The sequence below is a fragment of the Pseudonaja textilis genome, chromosome 1 (assembly GCF_049901715.1).
Source record: "Pseudonaja textilis isolate UNSWEBS1 chromosome 1, rPseTex1.2, whole genome shotgun sequence".
Taxonomy (NCBI): Eukaryota; Metazoa; Chordata; class Lepidosauria; order Squamata; family Elapidae; genus Pseudonaja; species Pseudonaja textilis.
In genome coordinates this window covers 51,983,909-52,011,487 of record NC_141990.1, presented here as the reverse complement: position 1 = coordinate 52,011,487, position 27,579 = coordinate 51,983,909, and the positions used below count along the sequence as shown (strand labels likewise).

The 27,579-nt window shown below is 35.4% G+C and overlaps 1 protein-coding gene across 1 annotated transcript; it reads left to right on the top strand.

Moving 5' to 3' along the window:
- Positions 1-18: 18 nt before the first annotated feature.
- On the top strand, positions 19-27,334 carry LBR (lamin B receptor). The gene is made up of 14 exons (XM_026695683.2): positions 19-167; positions 6,199-6,376; positions 10,256-10,450; positions 15,623-15,706; positions 16,203-16,383; positions 16,601-16,797; positions 18,145-18,199; positions 20,081-20,275; positions 20,418-20,521; positions 20,868-20,993; positions 22,721-22,889; positions 24,137-24,217; positions 24,335-24,457; positions 24,992-27,334. The coding sequence occupies exons 2-14, from the start codon at positions 6,212-6,214 to the stop codon at positions 25,150-25,152; spliced, it is 1,836 nt and encodes a 611-aa protein (XP_026551468.2). The 5' UTR covers positions 19-167; positions 6,199-6,211; the 3' UTR covers positions 25,153-27,334.
- The last annotated feature ends 245 nt before the right edge of the window (positions 27,335-27,579 follow it).

Sequence of the window (27,579 nt, the reverse complement as noted above, 5' to 3'; positions counted from 1 at the left end):
TCCCAGCAGGACTGGGGGGAGGGATTTGGAACGTCGCCGTGGCCTCCCGTCTGTAACCGTCGCTAAAAGCGGTTAGTTCGTCTCGCTGTTGAGCTCTACGCTCCCTTTTTGTCTCCGAGGACTCCCGCTCTCAGTATCCAACTACCAGGGAGGGTAGTAGCCGCCAGGTGAGGGCGCGTACATATTTTGCGGGCCGGGACACACCCCTTCAAGCGCCTTTCCCAAGGTGGGAGGGCACCGGGCGGTCGCCGCCTCCTTTGCCTCTTGCGGTTCCTTCTCCCCCCCCTTTCTCCTCCATTTTCTTAGGCCCCGGCGAACTTCATGTAATCGTCCTCGGGCTCTTTTCTCCTTAAGCGCCGCTCTTCTCGCTCCTCCCGGCACTTTCACTCCCGCTGACGTTAATTTTCGCCCGAATTTTATCCTGGAAGTTCAAGTTAGGGAGCGTTTTTGAACGAAACCTTAGAATCGTTCCAGTGGGGACCGCGAGGGGGCGCCGCCCAGCCCGTTGAAAGGAGCCCTATTCTCTGGATGAGGTCGACGACCGCTCACTCCCTTCGGAGGCGCGAAGAGCGTGAGGGACTTAGTGAGAGGCAATTAGGGAGGATAATCCCATCAAAGTTTATATTCATTTCGAAATTAATATGCTTGGGAAAGGTTCGTCCTGGAAATGTGGATGTGTTTTATTGCGTCGTATGCATTCATCCGTTTAGCATTGTAATACATTCGGATAGTTTTATTGCTTCAAACGAGGAGCAAATAAAAGGCAACCTTTTACAAGTTCCTATTTCAAACAATCAACCTTCAGATCCTGAAGAGGTTGTCAGAACGGTTTCTGAAAAATAAAAATAGTGGAATAATAGAAGTTTTATTTACAGTTTTTAACTTTGATCAGTATCTGTTAATACATTCCAGTACAGTAAATAATATGGAACAAATACATCTGAACAAACACATTGTTCAAAGTGACTTAATTACTATAAAATCCAATAATAAAAACATTTTTATAATAAAAGATATCTCCAAAGTGTGAGGTGGCACCAAAATAAACTGAAAACTAGGTGGAGGTAATTTATAATTTGACGTCACAACTAGGAAAGTCACTTAAGTTTGTTGACTATGGCATTGATGTGAGTAAGCATAACTTATTGTTTCACTTATTGTTTTGCACTGGTCTTAATTAACATTTGGGCAGCATATAATAGGGATTTGGCCATTCTGTAAGAAGAGCATGAAATAATGTATCAAATTATAAAAAAAATATTTTGTATCTCTGAATGAATGTATCAAATTATAACAAAAATAGATACTTTGTGTCACTGAACACAAGTTGTGAAACTAAGAGAAAGAGGAAGGACATAGAGGAAGAATTAATGGCTGGTTGTACAGAAGTAAAGATAGAGCTTTAATTAGGAACAAAAGAGCTAAAATATGAATTGGTATGTAGAGTATTATTGAGTACATATGAAAATGAATGTCCATATGCTATCAATAATTGCAGTGTACTTTCCAATGAATGCTGATAATAAAAATACCAAAAATGATTTTGGGGAAAAATAAAGTTTCAAATAAATGCCATCTGGTGGAGAAAATTACAGGTAATACTGTTGGGTAGTAACAAGACAAGAAGAAACAGAATTAATGAATAAAGTATTCAGAGACCAAAAAATAAAACAGAATAGTGACTCATGAATATCTGCTTAGAAAAAGTTGTTTGTTTTGAATAAACACAGACACACACATGGAAAAGGTGTATCAATCAAAATGCATGATTGATTTTATAATTAAAGTGAAACATTGAAGGACCATAAGTGGAAAGATCGGAAAGGGTAGTTGAGAATTTACTCTTAAGAAATGGCTAAGTCTTAACTATTATAGCTAAGTGATGCTTTCTAGGCGCTCTTCATACCATATATATAACATGAACAGTACAAGTGGTCCTTGAGATACAACCTTAATGAAGCCTAACCATTATGGTCACAAGACACGGCAGTCATTAGGTGAAATGTCACCCAATGACATCCACATCCCTGCTCTCCCCAGTGAAATGTTAAATGAACGTGTGGGTCATTAAATGGAGTGTGGAGTGCCTTCTGGTGGGGAAGCTTTTGGAGGCTGAGGTCTGTTAGTTCTGGTCCTTCCAAGGTGTCCCCCATTTTCAAGATATCCCATGGTCACTTCACGGGCCTTCAAACAATCAGAATAGAGCTGGAGGGGACCTTGGAGGTCTTCTACCATGTTTCTCATAAAATAAGGCCGGGTCTTATATTTTTTTGAGCCCTGAAAAAACAGCTAGTCCGTCTTTTCAGGGGTGACTTAATTCCCCCCCTTGCATCCTCATCTAGAGCGCCCCGTGGGCAGCCTCGCCACCAGCCGCTCCTAACAGGTGATCATGGTGAAGCGCAGAGAGCTCCCTACTCCCACCAAACACCTTTGCTTCAGACCCAAGACCTTTGGCACCCGCCGCTGTTGCTTTCCCTTCTGCTCTTTCCGCCGCCACGTTTGGAGCTGCTGCTTCCGTGTTTGGAGTGCCGCTGCCATTTGGAATGCCGCCGCCATTTGGAGCACCGCCGTCATGTTTGGAGCTGCCACTTCTGCGTTTGGAGCTGCTGCCATGTTTGAAGTGGCGGCGGCACTCCCATTGGCAGTGGTGCTCCAAACAGCAGCAGTGCTCTAAATGCAGAAGCGGCAGCTCCAAACACGGTGGCAGCTCCAAACGCGGCGGCAGCTCCCAACGGCAGCGGTGCTCCAAACAGCAGTTGTGCTCCAAATGTGGAAGTGGCAGCTCCAAACGCAGCGGCGGCATGGGCAGAAGGGAAATAAACAGCGGCGGGCACTGAAGGTCTTGGGTCGGCCGCAAAGGTGCTTGGCAGGAGTAGGGGGCTCTCCGTGCTCTGCCATGATTGCCCATTAGGAGCAGCTGGTGGCGAGGAATTGCTGCCCGTGGGGTGCTCTTAACTGCAAGTCCCCCCACCCTTCCCCCCATTTTGCATGTTTTAAAATAGGCCTAAATTTGGGAGAGGGGCTTAATTTGATTTTATGCCTAGAAAACATGCTGGGTCTTCCTATTGGGGGAGGTCGTATTGTTGGAGAAACACGGTGGTCTAACCCCCTGCTCAAGAAGGAGACCTTGTACCTTTTCAGATAGGTGGCTATGAAGTCTTCTTAAAAACTTTCAGTGATGAAGCACCCACAACTTCTGAAGGCAAGCTGTTCCATTGGTTAATTGTCCTCACTGCTAGGAAGTTTCTCCTTAATTCCAGGTTGCTTCTCTCTTTGATTGGTTTCTAGCCATTGTTTCTTGTCTTGCCTTCTGGTGCTTTGGAAAATAAGATGACTCCCTCTTCTTTGTGACAGCCCTTGAAATACTGCTATCATGTCACCCCAGTCCTTCTTTTTTCCAGACTGGCCATACCCAATTCTTGCAACTGTTCTTCATATGTTTTTGTCTCCAGCCCTTTAATTATTTGCTCTGTTTTGTACTTTTTCCAAAATCTCAACATCATTTTTATAACTAAAACTAGATGCAGTATTCCAGGTTGGTCTTACTAAGGATTTATAAAATGGTACTAGTGCTTCATGACAGTGAGAACTGGACACGGAACCACTGATTGGTTCAAAATTGAGAAAGGAGTTTGGCAAGGCTGTATACTGCCTATTTAACTTATATGCAGGGCACATCATGACAAAGGCAGGGCTAGATGAATCACAAATCAGAATTAAGATTGCTGGGAGAAATATCAACAACCTCAGATATGCAGATGATACCACTCTAATGGCAGAAAGTGAAGAGGAACTTAATAGCCTCTTGATGCAGGTGAAGAAGGAGAGTGCAAAAGTTAGCTTGGAACTCAACATTAAGAAAACTAAGATCATGGCATCCGACCCTCGCAATTCCTGGCAAATAGATGGGGAAGAAATGGAGGTAGTGACAGATTGTATTTTCCTGGGCTCCAAGATCACTGCAGATGGGGACTACAACCAAAAAATTAAAAGACACTTGCTCCCAGGGAGGAAAGCTATGGCAAATCTAGACAGCATACTATAAAGCAGAGATATCACTCTGTCAACAAAAGTGTGTATACTCAAGGCAATGGATTTTCCAGTTGCAATGTATGGCTGTGAAAGTTGGACCATAAGGAAGGTTGAACGCCAAAGAATTGAGGCCTTTGAACTATGGTACTGGAGAAGAGGTTTCCTCATCTGTATTTGTACCCTTGGTTTTTCCTGCCTAGGTGTAAATCCTTGCTTTTCTCCACATTATATTTCATGTTGTTGGATAGGGCCCATTGTTCAAGTCTGTCAAGATCTTTTTGGATCCTGAGCTTTGTTTTCTGGGATGTTGGCTATTCCTGACAGCTTAGTGTTGTCTGCAGATTTGATGAGTTCCCCTTCTATTCCTCATCTAAATCATTTATTAAGATATTGAAGGATACTTGGCCTAAGACGGAACCTTGTGGTACCCCACTGCTTATTTCCCTCCATATAGATGTAGTTGCCTTGAGTCCCAACAGGCCTTTCCTCTCCCTCCTGGTGCCCCCCAGGCCATAGGACTGATTTCAACTCCACCAGGTCAAACATCCTTCTCCTCACTTACAGTTTGAAGAGGACCTTTGAAGTTAAATTTTTTGCTTATATTTTGTAGCTTAAGAACTATTTTAAATGTGATGTCCCATTTGGGGAAAAAACATTTCAAATATTTATAGAGTGCAGATCTCAAGCTTGTCAGTTAAAATGTGATTCTGACAGATGACATGTTTGTATGGCAAACTGATTGTGATGATAAGTTTGTTCTCTTTTCAAGATCCCATTGCATCCCAAAACTGAACTAGAACTAAGAGGCCTTTCACTTATTACTTATACTACTACATAAAGCACATGGTGAAGAAAGCAGGTTTCTGCATATACCCTTTGCATCAAGAAAATCTGACTTACATGGAACATAATAAAAAGGTCTTTCAAAAATCACTTATATTAAGCAGAGGAGTCATGAATATTTTTTGCAATACACTCTGAAAATAAGTCATTTGCAAAGCTATTATGGGATAAGATTCTGCCCATTAAAACTAGGTAGTTCTGCAGAGGGAAATTCTTGGTGATATGAAGTTCTATCCATTTCACTATAAATAGTGATTGAACAAAATTTTGCAATAAATTTACATATGCTGTTTCTAACTTGGGTTATGTAGCAATATGTAGTTATATTAAATTAATTTGAATACAGCAAGCAGGGAGAAAAGAGATCTTTTATTAATTATCTAAGGGGGGCATGACTCCACATTATACTGGTAGTAATGTAAATTCTTAGTTTATTACAACATATAGTCTAAATTAGTATTCCCCAACTTTTCTTGGTTGGCAGCTTGGGGAAGAGGGAATGGTTTTGTACAAGGGCAGGCATGCGCGCACATACACAGCTTCATTTGTGTTGAGTACTTGTGCGAGTAGGGCTGCATGCGTACATGTGCTTGTCTGCTACTGGTGCGGCCCGGGTCTGAATGGGCCGCAGCCCAGGGGTTGGGGACCCCTGATCTAGATTGTTTGATCTTATGATTTTTTTTTGTTCTAAATGATGGTATGTTGCTGTTTTATTGTACTACATTGCTGTATCTTAGTCTTTATAGCTTTCATACCAATAATTAGTAATTCTTTAATTCTTATATTTTGTTAGTAGTCCCTATAATTTTGCTATTAATCTGTTAATTACCTTAAAATTTTCTTCCCAGGGTGATTGTAATCTTAGTCAACAACTAAAACAAAGATTGAAGGTGATAAGTTTAGTGTATGTCTTGAATTGCTATGATTTTGGAATAAATCTTAACATAATCAAATGAAGAAGTTTGTAATTTCAGTTTCAGGTTATTATATAGATCAGAGTTTGCACATTGTGTTTAATTTCATAATTTCACATGGTTATTTGAAGTAGGAACAATCGAATCCACATCCAATCCTTTAATTGCTGTACACTTTACCAGTTAATCTGACCAGTATTCAAGTGTCTTTTTCGTTCCCCTCATTCAACTGGAGGGAATAATGATTTACTTATTTGCTTGATTTTTAGGTGCCTGTTCTGTTCAAAATGTAACTTTATTTTCCCAATGTACCAAACAGAAGTTAAAATAGAACTTGAACGTCCACAGTTTTTAAAAAGAGAAACGTAATTTATTACTCCATGCACACATATAACATTTTTCTTTTTAGAATTGGTTGAAAAATGGCCAGAAGAAAGTTTGCGGATGAAGAAGTGGTAATGGGCCGATGGCCTGGAAGTGTGTTATACTATGAAGTAAAAGTAATCAGTTATGATGAACATACACGTCTTTATACAGTTAAATACGAAGATGGAACTGAACTTAATCTGAAAGAAAATGATATGAGGGTAAGCAACCTTTGGAATCAGTAAATATATAAAGTGTTGGTTAGCTTTCTTGTGACGCTTTTGTCAATGATAAACAATTTTGCATACATTTCCCAAAATTAAGTTTATTATATATAATTCAAATCATTAGACACGGTGGTGCAGTGGTTAGAGTGCAGTACTATGGGCTACTTCTGACTATTGGCTGCCTGCAATTTGGCAGTTCAAATCTCACCAGGCTCAAGGTTGACTCAGCCTTCCAACCTTCTGAGGTGGGTAAAATGAGGACCCAAATTGTTGGGGGCGATATGTTGATTCTGGACACTTAGAGAGGGCTGTAAAACACTGTGAAGCAGAAGGTGCTATTGTTATTATCTTTCCCTGTTTATGATAATGCTCCCAAAGCAGCTAACAAGCTATAAAATACAATAAATTTTGATACATTTCTAGAATCAGTCCAACAAAGCAGTTAGTAGTTATGGCCCTATGTGCAAAGAAAGAAGAGTCGTGGTGAGCAAGCTTCTCTGATTGTTGCCTGCTGTCTTCTGTCCAAGTTTAAACTCATCAGAATTTCTTCTAATACTAACCCACACATACATTTTTCTGGGAAGCATTATTTCTTTAAAGTATCACAATGTTAAAAGTGTTTCTTTTTTGTGAAGCAAAATGTGGGCAAGTTCTGATTCTATAGATAATATTGTGTTCTATCAGTTTGTTCAAAGTCATATATGATGGGAGTTAATCTCTGTATTTGAAAGGTTACAAATGTTCAGTTGCCTTATTTATTTATTGAATTTATATTGCCGCCTGTTCGGTGACTCGAGGCAGCTTACAGAATGGAAAACCATATTTAAAATAAAAAACAGTAAAAACAAACAAAAAGAATCAAATAAATTAATAAAGTACAATAGAATAAAATCTGGAAAAAAATAAAATAAAACAACCACCCCCCAACTCCCACCCCCTGCCCCGACGAAAGCAGATCACAAGAACCATTTGATGGGCTCCACCCCGCTCTTGGTTCCCCAGGCCCACTGGCAGAACCAGGTCTTCAGTGCTTTCTGGAAGATTATTAGAGATGGGGGCATTCTAATCTCTGAGGAATGATGTTCCAGAGAGATGGAGCCACCACGGAGAAGGCCCTTCTTCTGGGTCCCACCAGGTGAATCTCTCTCAGGGATGGGACCCACAACATTCCTCCCTGCTCTAATAGGGTAAATTATCTGGGTAAATCTGATGCACATCATTTTGGGATTAGTTCAGTTGCTTTCCAGAGGCATTTTAAAATCTGCAGATGTCCAGTAATTGTTATTATACATAGGTTTTCTGACTTTGCATTTGATTCTTGCAAAGTTTTGAAGCACCTTTTTCCCCCAAATGGACCATACTCTGAATTAGTGTCACAAAACTGATGAACTAAAGAATTCACTTGGAAAGAAACCTTATGGCTACTTTTGCTTTTGAATCTACTTTGCAACTCCAAGGAAATTAAATTTAATGTTCTAATCAGTTCTATTTTTGTATATAAGAATTTTAGCTGTTCAGTATAGCAAAACCTAGATTTAACAACCTAATAGAGAAAATGGTATCTATTCAAGTTAAATGTTTCTAACATATCAAATCAAATATTTGATTTAAAAACATGTTTTGTATATGAGAGGAAAAAATTGATCTGGTAGCTGATAAAGTTGATGTACCAAAGAAATGTCAGAGCTAAGGAGCCAAATGAAAACTAGTTTCTAAGCCGAAGAGGAGCTTCAGAGCTAGAACAGTCAGCCAACCTAATAGATTAGGCCAATCTACAAATCAGAGGATCTCCTGGAGACAGGAAACAGACCAACTGACTAGGGCCACATGACATCAAATGTAACAGCTATCCAGATGTTAGGTTTTGTCTATAAAATCCAAAGTCTGTTCAATTGTGGTTCATTAAATAAAGAGATTGCGGTATATTCATGCATACCAGCTCTTTATTAAATATTGGAATCACATAGTGAAGTGTGAAAATATAAAACTTTGTTTAAGCAATATAAATAAAATTTGAACTCATGGAATATATACATACCGATACATATAAACATTCACAATTACATTGAATTGTACTTGTATTGTACACTGAATGGTTCATCTACAGATAAGATAACCCTCAATTTTTTAAAACAAAGTACCATGAAAAATACTCTACCATTGATCTTGAAAATTTTTCTGTTTTCACAATTCACTATTTAATTATATTCATCAATTATTATTCATTTTCCTATGTTTTCTTTTCTAATTGCCATATATTGTTTCTTCATTTTCAAACAAACATAAAATAATGTATAATAAAAATGAACAATTTTCCATACACAAAAAAAACAATAGTGAGAAATATTGCACAATAAAATGCATGACAAGAACAGAAAAATCTCTGCTTATAACCTGAATTCATCTGATTGTGTAAATCTTTTTTAAAACAATAAACCCCCTAATCTTTCAATGTTGCCCTAAACTTTCCAATAATATTTTCCAAAGAGAAAGATAATGTGATATTTTCTAATTAACCAAACATATAATTTTCTTAGAACTACTAAATCCTACATTTTCTGAAATCCAGTCTTTAGGTGCTTTTTCATCTCATAAGAACTATTCTGTTTGGTATTATTGGAGCATGAAAAGTTTTTTTTAAAACCATAATTACATTTTAAGTAGTCTGTATATAATGTAATTCAGCAGAATAGTCATATATTTAAAAGCCATAATTTTTCTCAATTTTGTCAATGTACGATTTAATAATAATCAAAAAATGGCATTAGGAAGAAGATGACAATAGAAGCATAAGCTCAATTTGACCAAAATATTGTTTTGGAATAAAGATTGTTTATTTATATATCAAACTTTGTAACCACCCATTTCCCTCATGGATGGTTGTTGCTCCTACAATACACACAACCCTAGAAGTTATATTCATTTTAATTATATTTATTATGCCCTAACAAGTCAAAGATATCTTAAAGCCAGCCGGGTGATTTTGGGCCAGTCATGCTCTCTCAGTCTAACCCACCTCATAGAGTTGTTGCTAGGAAAATAGGAGGAAGGAGTTCATCAATTGAATTATTCATAAAAAATAAAAAAGGTGGAGTAAAAATATGTGTAAAATTACGGTGGAGTAAAAGTATGTGTAAAAGCATGTGTAAAAAAAGTACAGTAGATGTATTAATTTGGATAAATTTTCAAATATTTTTAGGAATATAAATCTCTAAATGTTTAATAAAATTAGTAAAACTCACAAATCTTATGTATGTATCATTATTCTGGTGTGACATTTGACGCTAAAGGAAATAAATTAGATTTACCCCAAGTAATCTTTTTTCTAGAATAAAAATAATGACCGAATTTCATTCATTAGTAATTGTAACGGGGAAGTACAATTACTAAGCATAATGAACATATTAATGGCAAAAAGAAAAATCTTATATTTAAGAATCAACCTTTACTTCATCTGTATGGGAAGATATAGATCTTCCCATACAGATGAAGTTGTATCTCTAATCATTTTAAGAGTAAATTAAAAAGTACAGGGGGAAATGGGCATCCCTGGCAAATACCATGTTTCTGAACAGTCTTTAATAAAATTCATATTAATTTTTGAAGGTTATGATTGGGCATGGATTTCTTACATACTTTTATAGATGGGTATCAATATATTGCTCATATATTGCCAGAGTTATTAGAAATCATGTTTTCTGAATCAGTTGTTGCATTTTCCTATCAGTTTATTATATTAACCCTTTTAAACGATGTTTCTGGAACTTAAGTTATTTAAAATAATGTACTGCTTTTAAATGAAAAAATAGATATCAATACTTACTGCTAGCAAGTTAAGCTGTAATAAAATAATTTTATTTGGTTTTTTTCTAGTCTGTGTCATCTTTTCGATTTAGAAAAAGCAGCTCTTCCTCAGGTTCTCCATCGAGACGCAGTGGTAGCAGATCTAGATCGGGCTCTAGATCTCGTTCACCTGGTCGACCAGCAAAACATAAACGTCGTTCTTCCTCACGTAGCAGAGAAACAAAAAATGAAAATAATATTGGGGAACCTAATCTGACTCCTTTGGTATTTGATTTGATCTCTCCTGACTCTTGTGATGGGGGGAGTTGTATTACAAAGCTATATTAATATTTTGTTTTCTATTGCTTTGAATTCCTTTAGATTTTATTAAATTGTTCATCAATGTGATCTAAAAGTTATGTTCATTAGTTATTTATATGTTGCTAAACTTAGGTATTATAATGAAGTAGGAGCTTTACCTAGGTACACTTCTTTCCAAATCAAGATGAAATAATAGGAAATGGGAGAGAACAGTAATTTTATTAATCTGTTGACAGTAAAATCTATTTGTCATAAAGCTTGCAGCTTTAAGAATACCTTTAAAATCAGTTTAATAGTTTAAAAATTATTCAGACAAAGGCTCTTAAGACCAATACAGATTGGAATCTGTAACCACATTGACTTTTAGTATTTTTCAAATGTCCTGATGTAGTTTTTGGTTGAAAATGCTTATTTTGAAAGAAAATATGGTAAACATATTATCTCGGATGGTTTTATGTAATTTGTTTACATTTCAATTTAATGCACGAAAGGGTTGGAATGAATTGGAATAGAGCATGCATCCATGAAAATGATAAGAACTACTTGGTAGTTTTCCAAGGGAGATAAGATATTACTTCAGGAACTTAGTTTCCTGCAACTTCTCAATTGCATGTTGAGAAGTTGCACGTGCTTGTTACAAGACAATCCTTGCTCCATAGTTATAGCTATTGTTATACCTAATGAATACTAACAATAGCTGTAAATTATGCTTACTAAAATTTGATACTTAAGTTACTTTGGTGATTTCTATGTGATTTGTTCTTTGTTAAACCAAAGAACCAATGCATGATAAGATTCAATAAGAACTTGGGATATACAGAGCCTCCCATTCATGAAAACTGCCTAATGACTCCTGGAATGGCATGGGTTAGAAAAGATTAGTTCAGAACTTTCCAGAATGTTCCATTCCTGAAATGATAGATTTTGTGCATACCTATGAAGAACCCAAGTAATTTGTCACAGTTCACTAGTACCTGAAAAGTCCATCAAAGTGAGAGTAGGATGATGGAGTTTAGTACAGCATGTTGCTGAACATCGAAGTATGTATTTGTATTTCATTATATTTAGACATTGTCCAACTACCATTGACATTAATGAGAAGTACAAGAAAATATGGCTCAGTAGTAGCTATGCTTCAGTTTAGGGCTTTTTGGCTGAAGAATCTTCAAGCATTGCTGCAATAAAAGGATGTTCAATGTTCTAATTTATATTAGAATGCTGCATTATCTAGAGTGAGGCAAGAGAATGTTTAGCATTATTGGTCTTTGTAACTGTGTTAAAGATTTGATTTAAGCATTATGTAGCAACTTTCTAACAAATAAAAATCTTGGGAAAAAAGATTGTTTCTAAAGGGAATGAATTCAAATGTATTGGTAGAATAACGACCTGCCTTGGTGTATTTTCTCTTCTCAAAAATATTTAGCTGTATTTGCAGAAATGTTGGCTACATACCATATTCTTCTTTTAGTCAGAAACAAATGCTTCTCCAGGGAACTGAATTGGACAGAACCTAAGCAGATTAGATGGCTTATCTCTCCATCACTTAAGATCAGTAGCAACCTGCTTCATCTGGAGTGCTAAAATTGAGTTAGGCTTATAATTCTGGAAAAGCCCCCCCCCTCCCCAATGAAGTTGGAGCTTTACTTTTTAAGTTTGGGAAGAATCAAAAGTTAATTCCAATGGTTTCCATCCTGGTAGCAAAAATCCTGGAAATTACCCTTTTCCCCTTTTGGCTTTAGCAGTACTGTTTAGTTCAGTTTTACAGATAAGCATCACGTACTGTAAGTGTCACAGGTTTTCAACCTCTAAGTATTCTTCCCCAACCTTTATGATTACAATAGCCTTATTCCTCTGTCCCTTAAAAACAAATCCACTGTTTTGTCCTTCTAGAGCACCAGTCTGCTTAGTTTTCATGTCCCACAGTCATTTTGTGAAGGTTCAGCCTCCCTCATTCCTCTAAGCAGAAAGAAAGTAAGTGACTGGTCTAGGAGGAGATTGACAATTGACCAGATACAATTATACAGTTCGAAAATGCTGGTTTTCTTTCTTCAAAATAAAGCTCAAGTCATTAAGGCAGCCTAGGATTTTCTGTTTTCCTTTTTGGAAATTTTTTGTGAACTATTAATATTTGAATGATCCAATTCTTTAGTTCTATGCATTTTCCTGTTGAAAGTCCTTGATTTTCTCAGGTTCCCTTAATAAACACTATCTTAGCATTCCTAGCGTCTACAGCAAATTTCTTAAGGAGGGGGAAGATATTTCAAAACATTCAGATGACAGCTGGTCATCTGATGATAGCATTCTCAGAAAAGCTTGGTAATAGCTTTCTCAGAAAAGTTTCTGCAGGAGATAACAGCAGCTATATCACCTCTTTTGCCAGGTTTTTGCCAGGTTTTACAGCTGTTTGATTTCATTTTTGGTGAGATAGACAAAGAATCAATAATTAGGAAAAGGCTGCAGTCCTCAGGCTGATTCCAGCTTAGGCAGTGTTCAATTTACAGCTAGAGGTTTGTATGTCCTAGCCAGGAGATAATATAATTTAGGAATTAGAATGTCAATTGTATCATAGGTTGCCTTTGATCAGGGAAAAGTCTTTTCAGAGCATGTGAAACTTTAATTGAAAACAAGTTGCACTTCTATATCAGAGACAAATTCCTTGCGTATGTAACCATACTTGGCCAAATAAATTGTTTTGTTCTGCTCTGCTCTATTGAAAACCTCCAAGAAGGTTGCATTTATCCCTATTTGTCCCCAGACCTGAACTTAAGTTTTTGAGGGTTTAAAAAGCATTTAAGCAAATGCAGGTTTCACTGCAAAAGACTCAGTTACATGCCAGGGATCCCTACCAATCGTCAACATAGGGAAGAGATGTACCACCAATGACAGCATCATATTCTAGGAAGAAATTGAATGTCCTCATGCTATTGATACTAAACCACATTGGATTTCTGGCATTGACTTCTAATCAAAGCAGCAATGTATTTAGCTAAGTATCACTCTTTGATACCAGTACAATATTTTTATCTTAAAAACCTTTTAATTGACCCAGTTTCAACCAGAAAATTCATTTTGATTAGCAGAGATGGTTTACAGATAGTCCTTAATTGGGACCAGAATTTCCATCACTAAGTGGTTTGGAGAGAAATAAAATGCTCTGGAATTTTCTAAATGGCTTAGCCCTGGATTGCGAATGTTGTACACACTCTGTTATCACATAACTTTAAAGATAATTTTATAGTACTTTTTGATATTAATAAGCTTAAGACTTTGATCATGTTTATTAAGATTAAAGAATTAAATGTGTTGATGACAATAGAGAAGGGCAAAAAAGTTATGATTCCTTCAGATTTTAGCTGTAAATCTTCAAGATACATATCAGGCACATACAATATGGAATGGAATGGAATGGAATAGAATAGAATAGAATAGAATAGAATAGAATAGAATAGAATAGAATAGAATAGAATAGAATAGAATAGAATAGAATAGAATAGAATACCTTTGTTGTCATTGCATTCTACAAATACAATGAAATTTGAAAGCTACTCCAACACAGCGCCCCAAACACATCACAATCACACTACAGTATAATAATAATAATAATAATAATAATAATAATAATAATAATAATAATAATACCTGGACTAAAACCTATCTAAAACATATAGTAAGTTAGATAGTTTAAAAATGCCACTATATACACAGGGCTAAATCACATATGCATTGTTTGATTCAAGACAATTATTGCCTTGGAAAAGAAATTGTTTCTCAGTCTATTAGTCCTCCTTTTAAGACACCTATAGTGTCTCCCTGATGGTAACAGTTTGAAATACGAATGACCAGGATGAGAACGGTCTGAAGATTTTTAGTGCTCTAGAGAGGAGTCTGGTCTTTGCAATCTCTTCCAGAGAAGAAAGAACAACCAATGATTTTTTGTACTGTGTTTATAACTCTCTAAAGTGTCTTCTTATCCACTACAGACCATACAGCATACCACACCATTACACAGTATGGCAAAATGCTCTCAATGGTAGAACGGTAAAAAGTAACCAGCAACTTCTCACCCAGACCATTCTTTTTTCAGCAGCCTCAGAAAGTGCAGGTGCTGTTGGGCCTTCTTTGCAGTGGCCATAGTGTGGACCGACCAAGTAAGATTGTCGGAAATATGAGTTCCTAGAAATTTAAAACTATGAACTCTTTCCACACAATCTCCATTGATATATAGTGGGAGGACTCTGCTTTGTATTGTCTGAAGTCTACAATCAATTCTTTGGTCTTTTTGATGTTTAGGGGGAGGTTATGACTCTTGCACCACAAGACAAGTCTGAGAACCTCTGACCTATAGGCCGCCTCATCTTCTCCTGATATGAGTCCCGCCAACGTGGTGTTGTCTGCAAATTTTATTATAGAGTTAGTGGGACAAGAGGGAGTGCAGTTGCAGGTGTAGAGTGAATACAAAAGGGGGCTCAGCACACAACCCTGTGGAGAGCCAGTGCTGAGAGCAAGAGTGGATATAGGCAGAGAGACTAAACAAAACACCAGCTCAGATCAATCTATAGAGTAAAGAATATTCTGAGAGTGGTTTGAAGTTCCTGGAAGTATATCCTCAGAAATGGAATTGGATCAAAGTGTTTGGACATGTTTCTGATGAAATAGGCTTGTTTCAGGGTTAGAACATTAACAGAATGCTTCAAGTTCCTTCCAGTTTTGAGGATTTACTTGCAGAAATTGCAGAACCATTCCCATGGGAAAAGCATCTTGGTATCTAAGACATTTTGAAACAAACTACAAACTAAAAATTGTTATAGAAGATTTGGATTTTATGTTTTGTCAATAAACTGAATGTTAATTTGTGTTTTTGCATATATTAGTTACAAACTAAAGGCTAATCGGATTTATTAGTGCATTTTTGAGTACTTTTTGTAATTGTTAGTACAAAAAAAGCATAATATAAAATTACTACGGTATATAATGTGATTCAAATCTTTATTCGTTGTCCATAAATTTGATTTTTTTTCCATTTCTATACTTAATATCTATTATATTTATATAATATAAATGGTTATAACTACAAAGTTTAATTGTAACTATTAATAAAATAATTTCTCTTTAAAATATCCTGTTTTTTCAATCCAGAGGCTGCATGAAAATAACACAAATCAGTATAATGGAGAGCCAGATATCACAGAAGTGAATTATTCTACTCATGCCACTTTAGAGGTATGAAATATGAAATTTTTTGACTGACAGGGTCTGCAGTATGCCTTTTCTGACAGCATGGGTGAGGTTGGTCAGTCCCATTGAATGGTTCCTCAGACAGCCTGGGCCCATACCATGAAGGTCTTTAAAAGCTATAGCCAACACCTTGAATTGTACCCAGAAACAAATTGGCAGCAATGATATAACATGGATACACACACTCCATGGGCCTCAAAAACTTGACCTTGTACCGCATGTTGCACCAGTTTTAGCTTCCAAATACTCTTCAAGAGTAGCTCTATGTAGAGGGCATGAGATGACCAGGGCTTGAGTGTCTGAGTGCAGGGACTGCCAATCCAGGAAATGGACTATTGGAAATAATGGCTATAGATAGCCAACAACAAAAACAAACAAGAACTTTAAGAGCCATTATACTTGACCTGAGGAGGGTTCTTTAGTATGTACTAGTGGATGATAGCAATTTGTGTCCCCCCCCTTTTATGCTGTTTGTGTGTAGCGGCAAAGAATCGAGTCTGAGCGAAGAAGAGAACGCATTCTGGAACGATATAGTTTGCATCCTAGAAAGGAGCAGAAGAGAAGACAGGAGATGTATGCAGAAGAGAAAAACTTTGAAACACCAAAAAGTATTGAAAAAATATGCTGGAAGACAAAAGAACTTGTATTTGGAGGAAAAATCGGTATGCTAGTTTTGAAAGTCATAAATTATAGTGGTATAATAGTCTGGAGCCTTTGATTCATAACTGAAGTTTTAAACTTTCCATTCACATCAATAGATAAAATGATTTTGAAGTAACTGGAAACAGCTACTATTTTAGTTGATACCAGTTATCTTTCTTACTTTCTGGATGGAATTGGAATTGAATTGATTCTAATACTTGTATACCTTTTTTTAAGGTGCCTTCTTTATGATATTTCTTCTACCTGGAACTGTGTTCTGCTTGTTGCTAATGTGCTCACAGAAAGACCCCAGTCTTCTGAATTTTCCTCCTCCACTACCAGCTTTCCAAAATTTATGGGAGACAAGAGTATTTGGTGTCTTTCTTCTTTGGTTCTTTCTCCAAGCCCTATTTTACTTACTGCCGATAGGAAAGGTAAAACTTCTGGAAGTAGAAATTTGATTTTTTAAAATCTAATTTATATAACAGCATTGTAATTTCATATTTCTAAACTAGCATTTTAAAAATCCTGTTTTATGTAGTATAAATGTTATTTCAACTCTCCCATTATAAAATGGTTACAGTTAATGTCTCAGTTTCCAATGGTATATGTTGGTAGTGGGTTCTTGTTTTAAGTTTGCCTTTCTTATTTAATAAGCGTTTTATAGATTGCTTTTGTAACACATTTTTCTCCAGGGTAATGATTCCTCTTGTGAAATATTGACTAGAATTCTACAAATCATCTAATGTATAGAATGGATGTCAGGGATTTTGAACTAGCTGAAGGAAAAGGGAGTTGGCAAGGCTTTCATGCTTTTCTACTAAATTCTGGTTGGAATTCTATTTGGGGACAAACTAGAGCCTGGGGGCGGGATTTGGCCCCCAGGGTGCTTAGAACTGGCCTATGGGGCTACCCTGGAAACAGCAAAGGACTGGCCCATGGTGCCTTTGACAGCGAAAACGGAGCTTGGGAGGGAGCTCCATTTTTGCTGGCAAAGGGTTGCAGGAGGCTGTCACAGTCAAAAACGGAGCTTGCGAGTGTTGGATGCAGCTCTCCTGATCCCTATTTTCATTGGCAGAGTGCTCAGGCCAGCACAGGCCTCCCGGCATGTGACATCAAGCTGGCTGCACCTCCCCTGGTCCCCCAAAGATCAAATACAACTCTGATGTGGCCCTCAATGAAATTAAGTTTGACACCCCTGTTCTAGAGAATAAAACCTAGATTCAAGGGATTGGATGCTAAACAAAATGCCATTCTTCCTTCAGATAATACATTGTGATGGATACAATAGTTCTAGTCTTTTTCCAGATGGTCTTTGTAACTGAATGGAAAGATCTAGTTCAGGTAGTGCTCAATTTACTTATTTGTTTAGGTAGGAACTGTTTGAAGTTACAACAGCACTAGAAAAGTGACTTGTGACCTTTTTTTTCATAAATATGACCCAGCATTCCCATGGTCACATGATCAGAATTCAGGTGCTTGGCAACTGGCATGTATATATGACAGTTGCACTGTCCCAGCAGACTTCTGATAAGCAAAGTTAGAGGGAGAAGCCAGATTTGCTTAATGACTGCATGATTCACTTAACAACTGCAGTGATTTGTTAACTGTGGCAAAAATGATTGTAAAATGAGGCACAACTCACTTAACTTACTTAGCAACAAAAATTGTCTGCTCAGTTGTCGTGGGAGAATGGGTGAATGTTAAAAATCCTATTTCTTTTACTATTGCATGATCTATGAAAATGTGAATATTTTAAATGAAATATCTTTTTTTTTCAGATTGTAGAAGGGGTACCACTTTGGAATGGAATTAGGTTGGAGTATAGAATAAATGGTAAATATGTATTTACAGTTTCTTTAGAATTTACTAATCCGATGTTGATATAATTAGTACCTGTTACATATTGCAATTTTTACTCTCGAGCTTCTGATCTCAACTCAACATTCTCGTATTAAATAACAAAACCCTGCCTTGCTTAGGATCAGAATATCTTAACAGCTTTAAATCCTGTATCATTTAATTACCCACACATTAAATCAGGGGTGGGCAAACTTTTTGGCTCGGGGGCCTCATTGACTTAAAATTTGACAGACGGGCCGGGCCGCCACCTGGTGTCGAAATGCCTGTCATTACAAGTCAAAATCAAATGAATGCAATCATTCAATCATTCACATCAAACCTTAATTCTGTACCAATCTTCGGCGGGCCGGATTAAAAAGACCAACGGGCTGGATGTGGCCCGCGGGCCGTAGTTTGCCCACCCCTGCATTAAATGAATTAAGCCATACCTTATGAAGGGTTAGTGCTTTTTAATAAAATTTGTTCATCTGAAAAGATGCTACCAGAATATCTTACAGAATATTTCCATGTTTTACTATTCATATCTAAAATCATCTTTAGAACTTTTATTCTGAGTTTTCTCCCATGCTGAGGTATAACAAATAGTTATCCAGGGATGGCCCTTTTCAGCTATAATCTCCCAATTCTGAAATGGTATCCCTGGTGAAGTATGTGTGGCCAACTGTGTTGCTTTTTGATGACAGGCAGATATATTTTTAATGATTTATTTTAATTTATTTATTTTCACGTACTGTTAAAAAGTTAATTATTGTGGCTATTAGCACTTGCGCAACTTCTGCTCAACTTTGACATTGATTCCCAATGGAAAGCCAAATGAATGTCCAGATGTAGGAGGACATATAAATAACCCCATGCAAAAGGTGCCAGTCTTTGTACTTGCAGAGCAGCAATGGACAATCCTGAATAGAATTTGCACCTCACTTGTCGTATGCTGGGACTCAATGGGGCACAGTATCTTCTCCTTAGTGTGATTGTGTCCCATGTCAAACTGTAGATCAAACTGTAGATGTAAACTGAGTGTTACATCTATCTAGTGTCTGATTTTTCTCATATAAACAATATTGCACTTCAATGGTTAGATTGCCTAGGCATTGGTATCTAAATATATATCTATTTAACATTCATATTTTATTGTGCATTTTTAAAACTAGGTGAAATGTTAATATATATTGCAAGTCCATGCATGATATGCCATATGCTAAATAAATACATATTTTGTGGCTATTTTATTATTTATCACATTATTTTGATATTAGTGAGCCATAAATTTCCTCATAAAATCTAATTTAAAAGATGGTACTCAAACTGTTAATTATTTTTTAAAAATATTTTATTTTTTTCCTGCAACTGCAGAATGAATAATCTCTATTCAGTCACAGAGGGCATGTTAATATGTATTGATGGTGGTGGAAGTGTCTAGGATGTTTCTGGTAGGCTGCAATATAATCCATTGTCTCTGATTTAAGTGAGAAATGATTGGTTGAGTCCTATTGCTATTCCAAACCATTGTTTGGGAAATTGGTTTATACAAGTCCTGTTTCAGCTTGTTTACTGTAGTCATAATCACAACAGGGATAGATAATGATTGCTTTTTGGATATCTTGCTTGAACTGAGATGTATGAGCAACCATGTTTCTCCGAGCCAGTTACAAAGAATCATGTCATTTCAGATATGACACTATGTCACAGATGGACAATGGATTTCATAAAGTTCCAAGCTTTTTTTGGAAATGTTCTGATTCCCCCGTATCAAAATTGCTGTAGAAAATTTGATGGCAAGCTATTAGATCATAGTACCTGTCCTATTCTTTTTGAAAAAGTGTGTCTCATTTGTTGTTTCTTTTCTTTTTTAAGGAATCTATGCTTTTATCCTAACAGCTATAGCTGTTGGAATTTCTCTATATTTTGAAATGGAGCTTTATTATTTATATGACCACTTCCTACAATTTGCTATCTGTGCTACAATTTTTAGTTTATTATTGAGCATTTACCTCTATGCCCGCTCTCTGAAAGCACCTGAGCAAGATTTATCCCCTGGAGGAAATTCTGGTAAGTGAAAATAATATTGGCAAATAATATTTCAGGATAGAATAACCCCAATTATTTATGTTATTCCTCTGTTGTTTTATAATCTGTTATGGGGCTATTGGCAGAAAATTCATAGGAACCATGCATATTTTCTTATTTGTAGGGAGTATATTTTATGATTTCTTTATGGGATGTGAATTAAATCCTCGCATTGGAAATTTTGATCTGAAATACTTTTGTGAGTTACGACCAGGGCTAATTGGTTGGGTGAGTATTAATCTCTTGTTGCACATTCCGCAATAATAAGTAAAATAAAAAATGAGATAAGGAAGAAATGAGCAAAGAAGTGGAAAATGTGTTATCATGGTAGCATTATAGCTGCAACAAGGGTAAAAATGTATAATTTTGGAAGTTTTCCTAGATAAGCTAACGACAAATGGGCATGTAATACATAATATTGCATTAAAATATAATTGAGTTGTTTTCTGTGAAGAGGAGGGTGTCATTTGAAATATTTTATTCAGTATACATTATATGATATTGGCTGAATTAGATTATTGTAGTAGACTTTTAAGGATAAAAGTGGGTAATATGCAATTTAATTTTTCCAAAGGCTGTTATTAATTTGGCCATGCTTTTCACTGAGATGAAAGTGCAAGATCGGAACATGCCTTCCCCATCAATGATACTTGTTAATAGTTTCCAGCTCATCTATGTGGTGGATGCCCTTTTGAATGAGGTAACTAGCAATTGATAGTTCTTGAATGAATTATTGGTAATTTTTAAAACCGTGGTTGTAAGGTTTTATATCTTTCCTCCAGAAACTCAAGATGATATGCAAGCTTGTAAAGTAGATAGTAATTAATGTAGAATTTTTCAACAAACTTCTATAGATGAATATGGGCTTAAATTTCATCTTCCTTATTGTAGTCCAACCATTTAACTGCTACTCCACACAAACTAACAAAGAAGAAAAGGGGTAATAATTTCCTCTTCCTTCTACAACTTGATTAATAATCTATTCCATAGGTACCCCAAGTCCCACAAATGGATATGAAGGCCACAAGGAAGTAAAAAATTAGTGAAAAGCTGAAGTGACACTGAGTTTTACTATAATTTAAACCCTGAAGAATTAGTATGCACTTATCCATATTTTATATACTTGCTGTTCTTTATAAACCCTTATAGAGTTTCATTTTTAACTAGATGAATCAAATTGGGCAAAATCTTTGGGCATGGTGGCCATAATTTAGTATCTAAAGGATGTGATGAATATATTCAAGTTTTAGGAATTCAGTTTAAAAATTATGTTAGACCTTTGCAATGCATTCAGAGAAAATATTCCACAATAAGCCAGAGCCCAGATATGAAGCACTTTTTTTCAAACTGCAAAGCAGGCTGCTTTAAAAATTACTCCCACTTATTTCTACTGTAGGTACATGTCATGTACAATAACTTCACTTGGAGGTAAATTTCTGTGGCACCCAGAAAGCACTGAAGATGTTTCCTGTTCATTAGCCAGGGATGGACAACTCAGAGACGATATGCAACCTTTCAATGTTCCATTACTAGTTCCCATAGGAGTTTTGAGTTTGCATTGCTGAAATTCATAGGCAAATGAATGATGATGGCAGGGTTTTTGTTTTAAGGAGGGAAAGTTTAGTTTCTATTTGGGGTTGTTGTTTTATTATTTTAAACAGGTGTGAACGAGAAAACAAATGAGTTAATCCATATCCATTCCCATACCGACATATGCACAGAGATGCCCAAACCAGGCTAATTAAGCAGAGTGGCTGAATTTCAGCAGCATTATTTTGGAGTCACATTTGTGAAAACAATGATGGGAATAGGAGATTATGGCTTCTAAGAGATGAATGTTTACCATTCTTCCTTTTATCTCCTTCATAACCCGGAACCATTTAAAAAGTGATATTTTCTGCTGTACCATTTGGGGGACTTGCATTCATCATTGGAAAGCTGCCCAATTGCTGACCATCTTTGTTTAGGAAGTTTAAAAACTTTACTTTCCAGACATCTCAAAAATAATTGAAACTTACTGAAATATTCCTTTTATTTGCTAATTAGCAATTTTGTCTCAAATTTCTACATTAAATCCTCTGAGTTCACTATAAGAATAATTGAATCTACAAGAAAAGACTATATTTTATCTTTTAAAAGTTACATGATCAAAAAGTTGTTTTGCCATAGATGCATACATTGTAGACGAGACATATTTTTTTGGAAGGCAGTAATAACCTACTAAATGGGAACTATAAATAAATGTATTTATTTAGAGAAGTGTGAACTCAGAATTCATCGGCATTTCTCAATGGCTTAATAACTGGTATCCTTGCAAAAGATGCTGTGTAATGGGGTATGTAATTTAAAGAAAAGTTGGTAATAGCTGCTTTGAAAGTTTCTTATCTAAATTCTAAGTAATTGAATATTCTTTTGTTAATATTTTAGGAAGCAATTTTAACGACAATGGACATCACAAATGAGGGGTTTGGATTCATGCTAGCATTTGGAGACTTGGTGTGGGTTCCCTTTCTCTACAGTTTACAAGCATTCTATTTAGTGAAAAATCCAAATGAGATTTCATGGCCTGCAGCTTCTGCCATTGTGACTCTAAATAGTAAGTTATGACTTAATGATAAGAATGTGTTATTTTGTATTACTGCATAGAGCAGCACAAAAGATTTCAACTGAACATTTCTCCCTACTGAGCACTGAGCAGGAAATGGAATAATCACAATAATATTATACCCATGATGGCGAACCTATGCCACATGTGCCAGAAGTAGCACACAGAGCCACATCTCCGGGCATGACAACCATTGCCCGCTGCTCTTCTGGGTTCCGGCACACACATGCGTGCCAGCCAGCTGGTCTTCGCACACGCAGGAGCGTGGGAAACCAGAAGAGCAGCTCCCTGGAGCACATGCGTGCACCGGCCAGCTGGTCTTCGCGCACGCATATATGTTAGAAACCAGAAGACCAGGTGGCTGGCACGCATGCACGCACCGGAAAGCTAAGCTTTCAGTTTCTGGCACACACTCATTAGGTAGTTGCTCTTTCAGTTTCAGGTGCACGCACGCTCCCTTTTCGGCACTTGGTGCCAAAAAGATTAGCCATCACTGTACTATACAAAGCGTCAACAAGAGATGAAATATGAGATTGATGAAATTGTGAACTTGCAGATGACGATGTATCATGTCAATTGTCAATTATTGTGGAAGTTACTGTATAATCCAACAATAATAAAAGTCATTTAGATGAGGTTCCTCCCCCCAAATTCTGTGATTACAATATTCATATTTTTAATGATTATTTAGATTGACAGTGAAATATTATCACTAGTAGTATAACATTTGTCATAATAATTAGCTTGGAAACATACTCAATCCTAAAATGGGATATAATTGACATAATACAATAAATAATGTAGAAAGATGCAAGTATCCCATTATTGAAATTTTAACCTTTTAATACCTTTTTTCATTCACTTCATTTTATGGTACAGAATTCCAATAGAAATTTTCAGTTCCTTCAGCTCTCATTATCCTCAAAGTATTTCTAAACAAGGGAAGGGAAAGAAAAGAAAGGGAAGGAAATGCAGTAAAGGGGGACCAGATATAGGGAAAACCAATATGGATTCCATATTTTGTATAAGTTAAGAATTGTGCATTGTGTTACCTGCTAGGGTATGGTGTAGGGCATTGATGATGTATTAGTAATAGAATCTTGGTTTGCTAAAGAGTGAATTTAGTCCTAATAGAATTGAAAAATATATGCATCTATATAAATGTTACCCTTATCACTATTGTGAAATGGTAATAAATAATAAATCATCTTATCAGTACTCTTATTTTTTTTTCCAAGTGATTGGGTATTACATTTTCCGTGCTGCCAACTCACAAAAGAATTTATTTAGAAGAAACCCAAAGGATCCAAAACTTGCTCGTAAGTACTGTTTAGACCTACTGGTTTGGTACCAATGCTCTACATACTATTTATTCATAGATATGTTTTCTACTGCATTCTATTTTATATATATATACATATATGTCTATTATACAGATTTGAAAGTTATTCCTACTGCAACGGGGAAAAACCTTCTTGTATCTGGCTGGTGGGGCTTTGTACGTCATCCTAATTATTTAGGTGATATCATTATGGCCCTGGCTTGGTCCCTACCTTGTGGTAAGTTAATAAAGTAATTTATCTTATATTTTTCCTGTTTCGTTTAAATCTCTATTCTTTTAGTGAGTGATAGTTATGATAATATTATATTAGTTAATATGATATAATATGATGTAATATATATAATATTATAATAGTTAATATAAAATTCTCATTACCAAAGATTTATATGTAATAAAATGCTTGAATATAAGAGAATTTTCACAGAAAGAGAATATAATTGAAAAACAAAGAGATATACCATAGATAATGTGATTGTCTTTCATGGCAATATTCCTTTGCTATATTTTTATTAAACATAATATATCAAGAGAAATAATATGCTTTTTTAATACATTTGTAAAGATTCAAACCTTCAATAATTAAAAAAATAGTAAAACCGATATTAATATTTATACTAATTATTTAATTCATTTTTAATTAAAATTACAATTTTAATATTTCACATTACATTTTTGTATATATTTTTGCACTTAATTATATTATGACTGATGAGATGAGGAAAAAGTAATCATACTTTATATTTTTTTATAGGATTCAATCATATTTTACCATATTTCTATGTCATATATCTTACTGGTTTGCTTATTCACCGAAAAGCTCGTGATGAACACCATTGTAAGGAAAAATACGGTTTGGCATGGGAAAAATACTGCCAACGTGTACCATACCGCATATTTCCATATATCTATTGAGCAACTCCCTGATGCAAGATACAGAGTTTCGGCAATGAAACCTTTGGTGTAGACATCATACCTCCTACCTTTGCACTTGGAATATATAATAATTGTGCTGGATGTTCTTAAAAATACATTTTGATAGTGCATTTCCAAAATTTTTTACCAGCTATCTAATTGATGCAGCCTTATAACTTTTTAACCACTTCCCATTTTAAGTGACATATTTTTTTTATTAAGAAACAAACTAGTTGTATAGTGCATGAAAAATATTAAGTAATTTGTATGCTTTATAAACTGGTTATCTAATGAGTAATGTTCATTTTCTGTCCTGTAAGAAAGAAGACCAAATTTAGGGTTTAATTACCAATATTTTCTTTATAATTTTATTTTGTATTTTTAGCCTTTCATAGTACCTTGATCAAAAAGCATCATATAAATTAGTAGTATACTAAGATCCAGTGGAAAGCAACTTTTACTATGTTCGTGCTTCCTAATTATATTTCTTTTCATTCAGACCTGATTCCCTTGGGGATTTAGGCAGGTAGAGGTTAGAACAGGATTAAAATGTTTGACTCTTCTGCCTGATAAAAACAGACTCCACTAAAGTTCTAGACAAGATTCTAACGTACATGTGGAGGTCTGTAGTTGAGTGTTGTACATAGTGCAGTTGTAAGAGGATATATAAAAATGTCCCATAACACTCTCATGGAATGTCTCAGGTTTGAAAATATTAGTGGTAAATAATATTAGAGCTTTATTTAGTGATAATAGAAAGTAGTGCAAGATGTGAAATATTGTACAAACTGGAAAAAAGTACATTGCTTTACACTGCAGCTTTCCTTTATAACATTGAAAGAGTTTGTTTTACAATATTTGGCTGTAAAATTGAATTGTTTTTCAAAGTTTGGATTTTTTTAATTATAACCATTTGCATATTTTTGAAAAAAATGTAAAGTATTGTATTATTGTGAAACATTTCAAAAGCTAATGACTTCATTTAAATATGGTGATGCATTATGAAAAAAGAAACTAACTTTTACAACTTGGCATTACTACCTCAAAGTAGGTTATTTTGCCTTTTTATATTGTTAAGTAGAGAAAAGATGCCAATACTTCAAATTGCTTTTTAAATTAGCTTTTTAATAAGAAATGGAAATTAAAACCAACTAGATATGCACTAATGCATTTTTTATATTTTTGTATTCATATCTTTTAACTATAGCTATGGAATATAAGAAATTCATAGCTTTAACAATAGTAATTTTACTGTTAAAGTTTTTATTGAAATGGCTGTAATTGACAGAACAATTGCTATTTTAATATATAAAGTTTGAAGGCAGAGGTATTGAAATATTTTTTTCAAACCGTGGATTTCATAATTTTATAGCAGGCAGAAAAAGTAGCGATTTAATTATCTGTTTAAAGCACCCATAGTTTGTATATATGAATATGTAGCATATTCTTTATAACTTTTGCTTTTAATACAGCTTATACTACTTTCAAAATATTTTGCAGCAATAATTACTGTGAAATATTACACAATATAGCAGAACATCTTTTCTTCCTCTTCCATCTACTATATTTTATGGATCTACTAGCTTTTGCTGGGCATTGTGTGCCTTTATGAAAAATGTGGATTTAGTCTATTTAACCTAATAAGTTGCCCAGTTTTGAAATAGAAGGAACTTAGCACATTTGAGTAGCATTTGGTAATCTTTATTCCTTATATATTTATAAGGGCTGCTTCAGTTCTGGACAGAACCATTTTTAAATTAGATTATAGTAATTAAATTTGGGGTTTGGGAGCAGTAACTATTACATACATGATAATGGCATTTTTGATTCTGTGATGATTATGCTCCCACCCCCAAACACTCTCCAAAACTTTGGAACTACATTTATTTCTGTTGGCCAGACTGACTAGATTTGATGGTGGCTGTGGCCCTGAACACTTTTAACAGGGTTGGTGTCTATAAGCAACAGGTAGTATAGACATTCTATGATTTTCAGGTATTCTACACAAACTTTCTGAAGAAAATATTTTTTAAGATAACTATATTGCCCAAGGTGTAGAGTTCCAATTAAAATAAGCAGCAATTTGTCATGATTATTGTTTTTCTTTTTACATCTAGAGTGTACTTTTAGATTTCATTTCATGAAAAATAACTTGCATATTAAAATTAGTCCAAAAATTGCACCGCTTTCTTGACAGATTTCTAATATTTATTTGTTAATTAAATGGATGTTTGCTGTTCTTTTTTATCAAAAAGTAATTTGCATAATCTTAAGTTTCAATAGAAACTAAATTATGGCCACATTTGGTTATATTCATGTTGGCTTGATAGTGATATTCTTCTCCTTTCATACTCTTCACTGAAATCAGTTAAAAATGTGTTCCCTATTCTCTTCCCTGCTTTATCTTAAGAAGTGGACAAAAATAGG